The sequence below is a fragment of the Lygodium microphyllum genome, chromosome 9 (genome assembly GCF_053477565.2).
Source record: "Lygodium microphyllum isolate KBCC chromosome 9, Lygodium_microphyllum_v1.1.10, whole genome shotgun sequence".
NCBI lineage: Eukaryota > Viridiplantae > Streptophyta > Polypodiopsida > Schizaeales > Lygodiaceae > Lygodium > Lygodium microphyllum.
The window spans coordinates 56460124-56472864 of NC_141143.1; the positions used below are offsets into that span (position 1 = coordinate 56460124).

General features: G+C 40.4%; 1 protein-coding gene across 4 annotated transcripts in view; it reads left to right on the plus strand.

The window, feature by feature from the left end:
- TAF2 (TBP-associated factor 2) overlaps positions 1-12741 on the plus strand; it is a 187117-nt gene that overhangs the window by 135693 nt on the left and 38683 nt on the right. For all 4 annotated transcript variants that reach the window (XM_087684576.1, XM_087684577.1, XM_087684579.1 and 1 more), the window contains exons 13-20: positions 3055-3402; positions 3507-3594; positions 3686-3811; positions 3911-3967; positions 5244-5323; positions 5404-5446; positions 5617-5703; positions 6448-6537. In XM_087684576.1, coding sequence (XP_087540702.1) covers positions 3055-3402; positions 3507-3594; positions 3686-3811; positions 3911-3967; positions 5244-5323; positions 5404-5446; positions 5617-5703; positions 6448-6537 — 919 coding nt within the window. The remainder of the gene's footprint in view (positions 1-3054; positions 3403-3506; positions 3595-3685; positions 3812-3910; positions 3968-5243; positions 5324-5403; positions 5447-5616; positions 5704-6447; positions 6538-12741) is intronic.

Genomic DNA, 12741 nt, shown 5'->3' on the forward strand with positions numbered 1-12741 from the left:
AGATTTTTGGGATGAGGTCAATCGCACCAACCAAATGGTTGATCCTATTATGCACATGTTGAGGCTTGCAGATGGCATGGATCAATGCATTGGAAAGATCTATGAAGGTATGGATCGCATGATTGAGAGGTTGGAGAGTTTGGAACCAAATGCAGATAGGTATGAGTAGATCAAGGAGTTATGTATCAGCAGATGGAATGAGTATGACTCTCCTATGCATGCTGCAATATATGTGCTCGATCCTGAGTTTCAAGGAAAGATGCAAGAAAGAGACCTTGAGGTGGTCAAGGCTTGGAACACATTGCTTGCAAGGCTTTATCCTAGCCTTAAAATGCAACGCTATATATATGTGTGTGTGTGTGTGTGTGTATGTATATATATATATATACATATATATATGTATATATATATATAACATATATATATGTATATATATATACATATATATATGTATATATATTATATATATATATGTATATATATATATAACATATATATATGTATATATATATATATACATATATATACATATATATATGTGTGTGTGTGTGTGTGTATGTATATATATATATATATGTGTGTGTGTGTGTGTGTGTGTGTGTGTGTGTGTGTGTGTGTGTGTGTGTGTGTACCGTTCTCTCCGTTCCCGTTTCGGCGTTCCCCCCCGTTCCCATTCCCCGTTCCTCGTAACTATGACCATAGTATATGGACATGCACCTCTCACATGGTGTGTAGACTTCTATTGCACATGTGTGCACCTTTTCATTAGTTGAGGATATAGATAGGCAGATTGTTAGATATTTTAGTGGAGGATAGTCTAGATAGGGTAGGTCAGCTCTGTGACCGAGCGTCTGAGATGGAGGAGCACTATATATGTAGATGTATAATATACTATGATGCATGGGGAAGATACCATTGCCTTTTTTGCGAGGGCTTTAGATCTCTTTGTTATGTCATGGTGTATGAGGAGAGATGCCTAGTGCCATGCAACACTACTACAACACGAAATCAACTTGCTTAGAAGGACCTAGATAGAGAGCGGTGAAAGATTTCTTCCATAGATGATTTTCCATAGGCACTTCTAGTTCAAAAGACACATTCATGATGCCAGATTGCACCTAGCCTATGCCATGGAGTCACTCTAGACAGGTCCATGGCCCATTGCACTTTGCCGAGCATGATGACCTTGACCATCTAGTTGATGAATAAGGGGCCGATAGTTAGATTTGAGCTATCATTGCGAGGCACGAGAGACTCACCCCTCAACACATCTGCAGAGTGGCCCTAGAGCATGTCACATCCGGGATGATGTGTTGACCTTGAGATTTAGAGAGAAGCTATTGTATCTAGCTATCTTATACGTACAATTTTTAGACTTAGAGATCTTTAGAAATGAGAGTTATACTAGGATAAAAAATTTTCACTTTCATGATGAGATGACATCAAACACACATGCACTTTGATTTTGTCTCATAAGCCACATTGGCCTTTGCATGCATTAATCTCTCTCTTTTTTTTTTTCCGTAATGGATTAATCTCTCTCTCTCTCTCTCTCTCTCTCTCTCAGATAATTGAATTAGATAGTGAATATTTACATCAGACCATCAAGTCAACATTCTCTTTGTATCTCTTACTTTCTATTACATCAGACCATTAGGTCAGCATACTTAATCTCTCTCACTCTGTGTGTAACTAATATTTACATGAGGCCTACATGCCCTCAGAACAACCAGAACAACCTATTACATGGAGAGTACTAACAGATCACATTGAAGGAGCAGCTGGAGTAGAGCGAACAATCACCAGCCAGGGAGTAGCAATATCCGGAAGAACTAGGCCCGCTGACATCATAGAGGAGATTTGCCATAACACTATTCCTCGCACACGGGCCAGATGCCCATGGATGTCCGATGCAGAATAAAAAGTAAAGGCATTGCGAGTATGCCATATATGCCATAGGGCTGTCCATCTAAGGAAATGAAATAGGCAGGAACAATTTGAACTTAAAGAGGGCATAGAGGATATATCTCCCATAATCCACGAACGAACTGATAGGTGGTGCTGAGTCACCGAGGACCACACATGGGAAATGAAATTCCAGATCTGTCACACAACGGCGTAGGAGACAAAGAGGTGAAGCAATGTCTCATCACACATAGTGCAGAAAACACAACGCCCAGTAGAGATCTTTCGAGCACGGAGCACTTGTCCCGTTGGAAGACCCCCAATGAGCAGCCGCCCATGAACACTTTTCCCTGATACGGGACCTTAGACTTCCAAAGCTGGATAAATCTTTCCCGCCACTTCTTTCTATTGTCTACGATGCCATAACCTATTCACTTTCCCCATGACCCATCTCTTGGCTTCCACCATCTAATGATATATCTGATTAGTTGACCTTTTCCCAAAATCATTAGGAATCACAAACATCCAGTCACGCCAAGGATCCAATGGCTGTATCTCTCTCTCTCCCTCTCTCTCATGCATGTGCATAGAGCTTTGAAGCTCTCTACTCCCATTCTCTCTCCTGCTCAAGCACAACATTTTCAAAGTAAAGGCTAAATGTTTGAAGTATATTGTTTTGAGTCTCGATGTTAAAGTATTGGTCTTAAACTTTCCAATTTGAAAAGAAACTAGATCTGATGAAAGGCATCCTATGTCTAGTCCCTATTTGGCATGCTACCAAATACAATCATGATGAGTTACGAGTAATATACCACAAACTCCAACATCTTTAAATGTATTGCTCCTTTGTGTTTGCAATTTATTGAAGAGATTGTTAAATTTATTAAAGACACTGAAGATAGATAATGAAGAGGTTGCCAGACTGCATCATAGAAGCAGCTTTTTATACAGGTTAGAAGATAACTGAGCAGAAAAAGCTGCAGACAAGTAATAGCAGGCTTGCTCAACACAAGTCACAACATAGAAATCTCAGTTTTATGAGTATTAGCTATGAGCTAGGAAAGTGAAAGTGTCGGTAAGATACATAGAGACCAAATCTATGACTGTGGCTTGCAAACATACATACTTAATGTGATTGTATATTGGCAGGATGGGTTTTGTTTACAGCAAACGAAGAAATATGATTGAGCTAGCTGTCCATCGTGGTTGCACAGCAGTTATTGATAGTGATGTGGAATCAAAAGGGGAAGCAGCTATTGACAGGCCGAGACTAGGAGATGTGGGCTGGCCGGGCATGATGAGTATACGTGTCCATGAGTTGGATGGGATGTTTGATCATCCAAGTTTGCCAATGGCTGGTGATCCTCACCAACTTTTAGAGATACATTGCCATTCTAAAATGGCGGGGCGAAGAATTCCTCGCCCAAAGAAAGGAAACAAATTAGAAGGAACAGAAGAAGCAGACCAGTTACACACAGCAGCAGATGGACGTCAGAAGTAATTGTTTTCCCTCATTGTTGATTTATGTTGCCTTTGCCTACAGCTGTGCTCTATATTCAGAGATGTAACTGGTTGCTACATCTATCATGGCATTCTGGCAGTGTAGAGTCCCCGCTTTTATGGGTTCGCGCAGATCCTCAAATGGAGTATCTAGCTGAAACTCAGCTACAGCAGCCGGAACAAATGTGGGTAAGATCCTTTAAGTCTGTTTCGAGGTGTATACTGGTCTTGGAGTTTACGGATAATCTATAATTATGTTTTCTTTCTGGTATAAAACTAGATAAACCAGCTGGAAAAGGACAGGGATGTGGTGGCACAGCTTCAGGCTATCACTGCATTAAGTTCTCTTCCTCAGATGTCCTTCATGGCAGTGAATGCTCTGAATCATTGTTTGCTGGATTCAAAGGTCCTCGCATTTCACATCCTCTCAAATTCTTGTACACCCCTACCTGATTCAAGTTGGTATTTCAAAAATCAAGGATTCATACATAATTGGTGTTTGCAGATATTTTATCATGTCAGGATTGAAGCAGCTTTTGCACTTGCTAATACTGCGACAGAGGTCTGTATCCTTCAACCTTCTAATTCTTTCCTATATTTTGTCAAAAATTTGGCTTTTTAATGTTAGATACACATAGTACTCTCATGTCAAATGTTTAATTTCTCAATCTGGCTTAGACTGCACTAGTGCTTTTATGTCACACGTTGGTGAGGTTTTTTATTACAAAGAATATCTGGTTCAGGTCCTTCACTGATTGTTCTTAGGGTTACTGAAGGTTTGGCCAAAGCCGTGAATAGCATGGGGATGCTGTCTCCATGAACATTGGTTTTGAAATTCTAAACATTTCCTCTGTCCCTGTTTAGGTCTGAAAAATTCTTCATCTCATTGGGATTTCCTCAGATTCCTGTCTGGTTCAACTCTTTCTTGTTACTTTGGTCAAAGGTCCTTTACTTCGCTTTGATGTTTTTGTCAGATGTCACTTAATGATTTACCCCTTGTTAGTTTAATTTATTTTAGTTTCTTTTTTTTTTCTTTTTTGGGGGGGGGGGGGGGGGGGGAGGTTTTGGGTTTTATCTGGGGGACTAAACTGTTGGCCATTTTTTCTTGGATGGTTGATCTGACTAGAGGCAAATTGAAGAGAATGGGATGCTTAGGTTAATGCTCAGACATGACAATATAACTATATCCTGGAATTAGGAAATGTTGGATGATCCTACCAATTCTGTAGCACATGCCAAGTCCTTCCTTTTCTGAGATGCAACCTTTTGCAGCCATCCATCAGTTTATGTCAAAAACAAAATAGACAACCTTATATTCTATGTTTTGGTTCTGTTCCTTAGATGATCAGACCTGTCCTTTACTCTCTCACGAGAATGATAGGTCATGGGTGGTTAGCAAATAAGCTGATATTGCAGCCCAGTGACAAGTGAGTCCTGTGCTTTTAGAGAGAGGATGGTAGGCAATTTCCAATAATACAGTAACCATTGTCTGCCTCTTTTGATTTTATTTTGATTTTGGAACTAAAACAGAACAATCAAAAATAAAACAGAAATCTCACTAGTCTCTTTTTCATGAGGAATGGGATCTCTATGTAGGATTGCCTTCAAGTGAGGGACTTGATATCCTGGTTATCTTGAGTTTTCCTTCTCCTTTGTATTTACAAACTCATTTTTTCAGTTCAGCACTGTATCCATATCCTCATGTTTCCTGCCAATATTCCCTTTCTCACTCGTAACTGCTTTGTTAACTCTGTTCCATAGGTTGCTGCTCTCTGGTTTGTTGTATGAGTGAGCTATGAATGTTCTTGGTGTAACTACTACTGCTGAATTTTGTACAGGCTAATGGCTGGGTGGGGCTCTCACACCTTATAAAGATGTACAAACATCGAAGATATGATCCAGAAATTGGACTACCAAGGTCAAGACAAAGAGTTAGCATATATGTGGTATATGCTGGTGTGGATCCATACAAGTACTAACAGATTTTTGATTTCACAGACCCAATGACTTTCATGATCTAGCCGAATACTTCGTTCTTCAGGTAGGTGGTTGCTTGCAGTGATCTGAAGATTGATTTGAAAGGTTGTTTGTTTTATGAGGTATTATTTAGCAGGTTCCATCCAGTTTGCTAATCATGCCAGAGGTTTTTGCATTGACCTTTTCATTTGTTTGTCTTTGGCCTTTTTTTTGGGGGGGTTGTTTTCAACACAGGTAATTCCAGGTGCTATTGCGACCATAAGGGGGAGTGATGGGAAGAGTCCGCCAGAGGCTGTAGAGTTCATTCTCCAGCTTCTCAAGGTGGGAGGCTTTAGCTACACACCTTTGAATGCTGTGGTATACTTAATACTTTGAAGAGAGGCATTTGGAGCTATGTATCATTTAATATTGAAATTGCTTGTATATGTCCCAGGTGTCTTCTTCACTCTGTGGACTTACCTAGAACTATTTTGACCATAGAAAAAGTAAAGAAGCCTCCGACTATATTGCTTCAGTAGATGGAACATGTGAATGGACTTGGAACTTTGATTTAATATTGTTTTTAAACAATATTCGATATTAAAAATTCGTCAAACAAAATGTCAATCAGGTAGTTTCGTGTGTTCTATCTCCAATTTATAAGCATCAGGAAATTTTTTACCCCCATATGGCTGTCCTCTTGGTTTTGATGAAAGACATTGAGGACATGCTATTCTCATGGCTGGACATCTGAAAGTTAGTTCAGAGAGGTTTGGCAAAACAAGTAACACATTACTTTGTATTATTTGTGGAAGACTTAAAGCAAGAGGGAATTACAAGACCATTCTACTTAGCAGAGTAGCTAGATAAAATTTTTGGTTAGGTTGTGAGTAATGAAGCCTGATGTTGTGCAATTATTCTAAAAATCATGTTTTGTAACTACCTTTTGGGTTTATAAAAGATTTTCCATATAGTAGGCACCAAATTTGTCTTCCATTTGAATCATTTTTCTATGGAGTTACTTGTCTATTTTGCATATTATGAAGGAAGATCATCATTTAATCTCTTGCCACATCTTCACTACAGCATAATGACAACAGTGGCAATCAGTTCTCAGATGTCTATTGGCTCTCCTCAATTATAAGGTCTATTGGCCAGCTAGAGTTTGGTCAGCAGGTAACTTTCTTGCAGTCCTATCTATAGCAAACATGATTTTTTGGTTCAGGATTCAGTTTGAGTTCTAGTCGTGAGAGTGACTTTGGGGTTTAAAGAAGCTGTGCATGCTCATGTGCATGCGTGCATGTGTGTGTGCGTGTATGTTTTGGGGGGAACTTATCTCCAGGCTGTGGTATGATCTGCTGCAGCGCAGCCTCATCCTGGATGAGGTCTTTAACAGCTGACTAAAAATACTTTTTTTGTTTTTGGGTGGGAAGGGAGGGGGCACACTTGAAGAAAGCAAAAGAGTACAAGGGCTCAAAATTGTACCTATCTCCAGGCTGTGATATGATCTACTGCAGCCTCATCCTTGATAAGATCTATTAACAGCAGACTAAAGCTACCTTTTTTTTTTGGTTTTGGTGGGGGTGGGGGCTCAAAGAAAGCGAAAGAGTACAAGGTATGAGTGGAGCTAATAGGGGAAGGCTGAACAATGAAGATAGAGTTTGATAGTGGATCAACTGTATGAGTGGAGCTGATAGCGGCCAGCTGAAGAACAAAGATGGAGCTTGATCCTTTCATATAGAGGGCCTCTCAAAATGGTTAGGGGAAGGCAATAAGCCAATCAGAAGGGACCCGCAGGGGGGGGGGGGGGTGTGTTGTCCTTTTGCTCTGTAAACAAACTATGCTTGTGCAAGTTGTTTAAACCCATGTTGATGGCATGAAACCCTTGTGGTCCTAGTGGCCACACATTTGTAGATCTTGCTAAATATATGCTAGCATGGAGGTATGTCTTCTAGATATGCACATTACAAGGCTGGGATTATAGGGGCTCTAGAACCATCTTGCTAGAGGGATCCTTCAGCCCAGCCATAAGGCAGGAACCTCCCTCTTTGACAATGATTGCTGTCCTTTATAGTGGGTATGTATAGAAATTGGTGCCTTGACTCATAGAGAGGCACCAGAAATCTCCTCATATGATAAATCCCAAGCATAGTCACAAGTGACAAGGGAAAGCTAAAAGCAAGGGATAGAGATAGGGGGACAGGGACAACTGAAATGAATTGAAATTGCCCGTACAACAATCAAATCCAAAACCCACCAACAAAACTCCACCCAAAAAATGTGACTTGGGGGCAACTGTGAGGATGGGACAAGGGACTCCCTCCCTTCTTTGGGACACCTCCCCTCCATATTGTTTTTTGAGAACAACATTCCTATGTCCCAAGGTCCTGTTTCACCGAATACTTGTGACCATGGTCTGAACCTCAGCATATCTCGAAGAAGGCTTCTACATGCCCCTGTCCAAAAAGCACTTTTGCCTTAACATAGTCCAAGAGGTAGTGCTTTGCAGTCTACCCACCAAAATGGCTATTCAAGCAGCTTAACTTGATCATGTGTACTCACAGTTGAAGATATTGATATTGGGGGTAAAAGCGCCTCTGCCTAGTTGCCCGTGTATTAGTTACATTGACAGTACGTGCACCGTGTATTAGTTATCTGCACACTTGTACACTGCAGGTGGTGGGTGCTTGTCACTGTCACTTCATTCTTTATTCTTTTAGTGATATTTGAATAAAGAGAAGGCTGGTCACACTTTGTGACTATTCCCGGATATTAGTCTTGTAATCTTACACATCATTTGAAGCTCCTTGATCAGCCATTGGTTCACAGTTTGTTGTCATACAGTTTAGGACAGCACTTCACTCATTGTCTGGAGGTTACTTATGCTTCCCGAGATGTCTATTTGATGCTAGATCATATGGGGATGTTACGCCAATGTCTGGGAATGCTATGGGACTGATTTGAGTACTCTTTTGCTCAATTCTATAGAGGTTGTTTTAATGCTGTAATAAGCAGTGCTGAATGCCCTTTTATCACGGATCTTGTATGCCTATTGTTATTGGATGCTTCTTGAGCACTTTGGACACTACACTAGGACATACCATTGATATTACATGCTTGGTTATGCTCTTCACATGTGTTTGAGCTGAGATTGGATCTTTGACTCTTCACATTGGTTATCATTCACTGTTATGTATGATCTTTTAATGCTCTAGTAAGAGCTTTGCAAGCTATTTGGATCGGATGCTTCCGGATATATGCTACTTGGATCTTGGATGTATGGATGCCTTCCACATGATGTTTTGAGCTTTGTTTGCTCGTTTGGCATTCGATTTTTGTTCCAATGGGAGCTGCTTCTTGACACTTGGATGTCACATTGAGCATTGTGGTTATATAGTTGAGCTTGAGGGTCTTATAGTGAGACCGTGTGGGACTTGGTGATATGTGCATGCTCTCATAATGCTTTATGTACGTAGTTGATGCTTTGTGGGCTGATCTGACTTTACTTTTGGGCCGCCGCCTATCTCTGTCATGATGTTGTCAGTGGTGTATGTATCTTGGTTGGCTATGTATTGAGCTTCCATTACATTGCTCAATTTGTTGTGCCTTTGGTTGGTCTCTTTTGTTACCCGCGAGACCCACTCTATGCATGATGGTTATGCCTATTGGATGTATCTCAGTCCGACACATTGATCCTTTGATAGTTCCTGGTTCCAATTGCATATTCACTCACTGCTAGTTGAATCTATCCCTTGGTAGTTGTAGTTTGTCTTGTATTAGCGATTGCCCCTCTTTAGCATTGATCTCTTACTGTTGTACTTCATTTTCAGCATGCTGTAATTGCAGTTTACTGCACTATTTATGTGAGCAGTCACCTCTTGACAGTTCTTCGCATTGAAACTTTTGTGGATAGGTCATTAGTTGATTAGTACTACTTGTTTTTAGCTTGATCTAGTAGTGGTTTTGGGGCTGATTTGCAAGTTATTACATTAACTTGTTTTCTCTTCTGTGCATTTACTTGGTCTCAATATGGTTGATGGTTCCAATGATAGTGCTATCTTTAATATTAGCAAATTGGATGGCACCAACTACAGCTATTGGAAGGTTCAAATTTGACAAGTTTTAGTGTAGAAAATGTAGGTTAAGCCTTTGAAACATCAGGGTATCAAGCCTGAGCATATTGATGCAAAGGATTGGGTTGAATTAGATGAGCTATGTAAGTCCATCATCATATTATCATTCTCTAAGCAGGCGTTCTATAGTATTGTCTCTGATGGGCAGTTCGGATGGGACTTATGGGATAAGATTCATAATGTCTATGACAAGCAAAGCCCTATTTCTCAGATGTACTGGCTAAAACAACTCATGGACCTTCGCATGAAGGAGGGCACTTACATGTCAGGCCACTTAAATGAGTTTTATTCTATTCTTAGCAATTTGTTTTCGCACGGGATTGAATTCAAGGATAATATTTCCCCTTTGTTCCTCTTGGTTGCATTGCTTGAATCATGGGATACATTTCATACTACTATGTATGTAAAGATGCCTACTGATGGGCTGAAGTTATAGGATGTAGAGGGTATACTCTTGAATGAAGAGGTTAATAGAAATAATTTTGATGCTTCTTGTACCTCTCATACTTTGACCGCCGTAGGACTTGTTCTCAAGTACGTGGATAGTCTTGCAGTAAGTCCTATGGTCGTAAGTTCTCATTGACTTGTCATTACTATGGGAAAGTAGGGCATATTCAGCCCCAGTCCCATAAAATGTGCAAGGACAAGCAGAAGGAAAAGAGGAAGGGTAAAGTACATGACAAAAATGATGATTGCAACATTGTTCCTAGCAAGTCCAGCGTTAAGATTGAAGAGATTAATGTCGTGCATAATGATTCTAATGATGATTTCATACTTGCAGCTTCTTCTCTTGATATTTCATAGCTAATCGATTGATGCTTTATCAGGGTATACTCAGTGTTGGCTGATAGATTCAGGGGCTTTCTTTCATGTAACCCCTCATAGCGAGTGGTTCCACTCCTACTGCAGTTTGATTGGATGTGTCCGTTTGGGTAAATGATTTGGCATTAGAGCTAGTTGGTATTGGTGATATCCAACTGCAGTTTGGTTCAGGTAGTATGTTTACTCTTCATGATATTTGTCATGTACCGACTCTCACGAAGGGCCTTATCTCGGCTAGCACTTTAGATGATGCAAGTTATGAAGTTTCTTTTGGTGATTCTTTATGGAAGATTATCTGTGGGAATCTTATCAATGTACGTGGTACTAAGTCGAATACTCTCTACCCCTTGCTTGTATCTGGGTCAGTTGACCATATTTTGGCGGTGGATACAGTTCCACATGTATCTCTGTGGCATCATCGCCTTGGGCATTTGTCCTTGAAAGGAATGAAGATGCTTATTTGTTTGTATGATCTTCCATCCTTTGACTATAAGTGCTTTGAGTTTTGTAATCATTGTTTATATGACAAATAGATACGTAATACGCATAAAAAGTTTGGTATGACACGCATGAGTAATCCATTGGCTCTCGTTCATTCAAATGTATGTGGTCCATGCCCTGCAAGTCGTTAGGTGGCATGAAGTATTTTGTTACCTTCATTGATGACTATACGTATAAGGTCTAGGCATATCTTATCAAGCTGAACTTGGAAGTCTTGGCTATATTTCAGCGTTGGCTTGCTTTTGTAGAGAACCAGTTTGGGTATAGGCTGAAATGTTTATAGTCAGATAATGGGGGTGAGTGTATGTCTCTAAAGCCTTTGAGCAGTTTTGTGACAAGAGGGGTATTAAGTGTTAGTTAATCACCCAGTACATTCCATCCCAAAATGATATGGTTGAGTGCATGAATAGGACAACTCAGGAGCGATTCGTAGTATGCTTAGTTAGGCAAGCTTACCACAACATTTTTGGGTTGAGGCAGTTACTACCACCGTACACTTGATTAATCAGTCTTTATATGTTGCAGTTGACTATCAGGTTGGAGAGGAGGTATGGTTTGGAAAACCTCTCTCATATGCTCCTTTGCGTGTTGTTGGTTGTGAGACTTTCTGCCCTATATCCAAGGACAAGTGTACTATATTGGATCCTAAGTCTAGGAAATATATCTTTCTTGGTTATGGAGATGTAGGTGAGATGGGCTATCGCCTATGGGATCTGCAAACTCAGAAGGTTATCTACAGCCACAATGTTTTTTTTCCATGAGGAGAAAATGCATAAGTAGCATGAGCATGTTGTTGAGGTACATAGGGTGATATTTCAGGAGGAGCCTCTTGCTACTATACAGCCAGTTAGATAGCTTGCAGCAGCGGGGGTTGATGCTCTAATGGCCCAGGTCGCTGATGCTCCATAGGATGTCTAGGTTCCCCAGTCTGTTTTGATGCGGTCTACTAGAGATAGATGATAGCTTGTGTAGTTTGAGTCCTCTATGGATTATGTTATGGTAATAGATGTTGGTAAGTCTCTCACCTATGATGAGGCCATGTGCAGATGTGATAGTCACTTTTAGGAGAGGGCCATCCAGTTAGAGAATGACTCACTGTATAAAAATTATACATGGAATTTAGTTCTCTTGCTTAGTGAAAAGCGTGCTTTGCTATGCAAGTGGGTGTACAAGTTGAAAGGTACTACTGGATGCCCCAAGCGGGCATACAAGGCCAGATTGATTGCTAAGGGTTTCAAGTAGTAGCATGGTGTGGACTTTGATGAAGTCTTTTCTCCTGTTGCGAAGATAACTAGCCTACATTTGGTACTCGCTTTGATTGCTTAGCTTGACTTGGATCTTTATGAGATGGATGTCAAGACGACTTTTCTTCATGGGGACTTGCATAATGAGATTTACAAGGAGCAACCTAAGGTCTTTGCTGAACTAGGAGAAACCACCTAGTGTGCAGATTGAGAAAGAGGCTTTATGGCTTTAAGCAGGTACCTAGGAAATGATACCACAAGTTTAATGCTTTTATGCATTTACAAGGATATTTCCGCAGTGATATGGATCTGTGTTTATATATGAATAAGGCTCATGATGGTAGCCTTATGATTTTGATTTTCTATATGAATGATATGTTGATTGCTAGGAGTGCTCATGATGAGCTGGATGCCTTGAAAGGTCAGCTTAAGAAGAGCTTTGAGATAAAGGACATGGGACATGTCTCATATATTCTTGGGATGCGTATTACACGCGATTGCTCTAAGGGGCTCCTTTACAAGAGTATATCTAGAAGGTCCTTGAGTGGTTTCATCTCTAGGATGTTAAGCCTATTGATTGTGCTTTACCTTCTCATATGAAGGTTAGTCAAGCCGATTGTCCGCAATCTAATGAGCAAAAGGTCGATGATCAAGATCCCTTATGCATCCGCAGTGGGTAG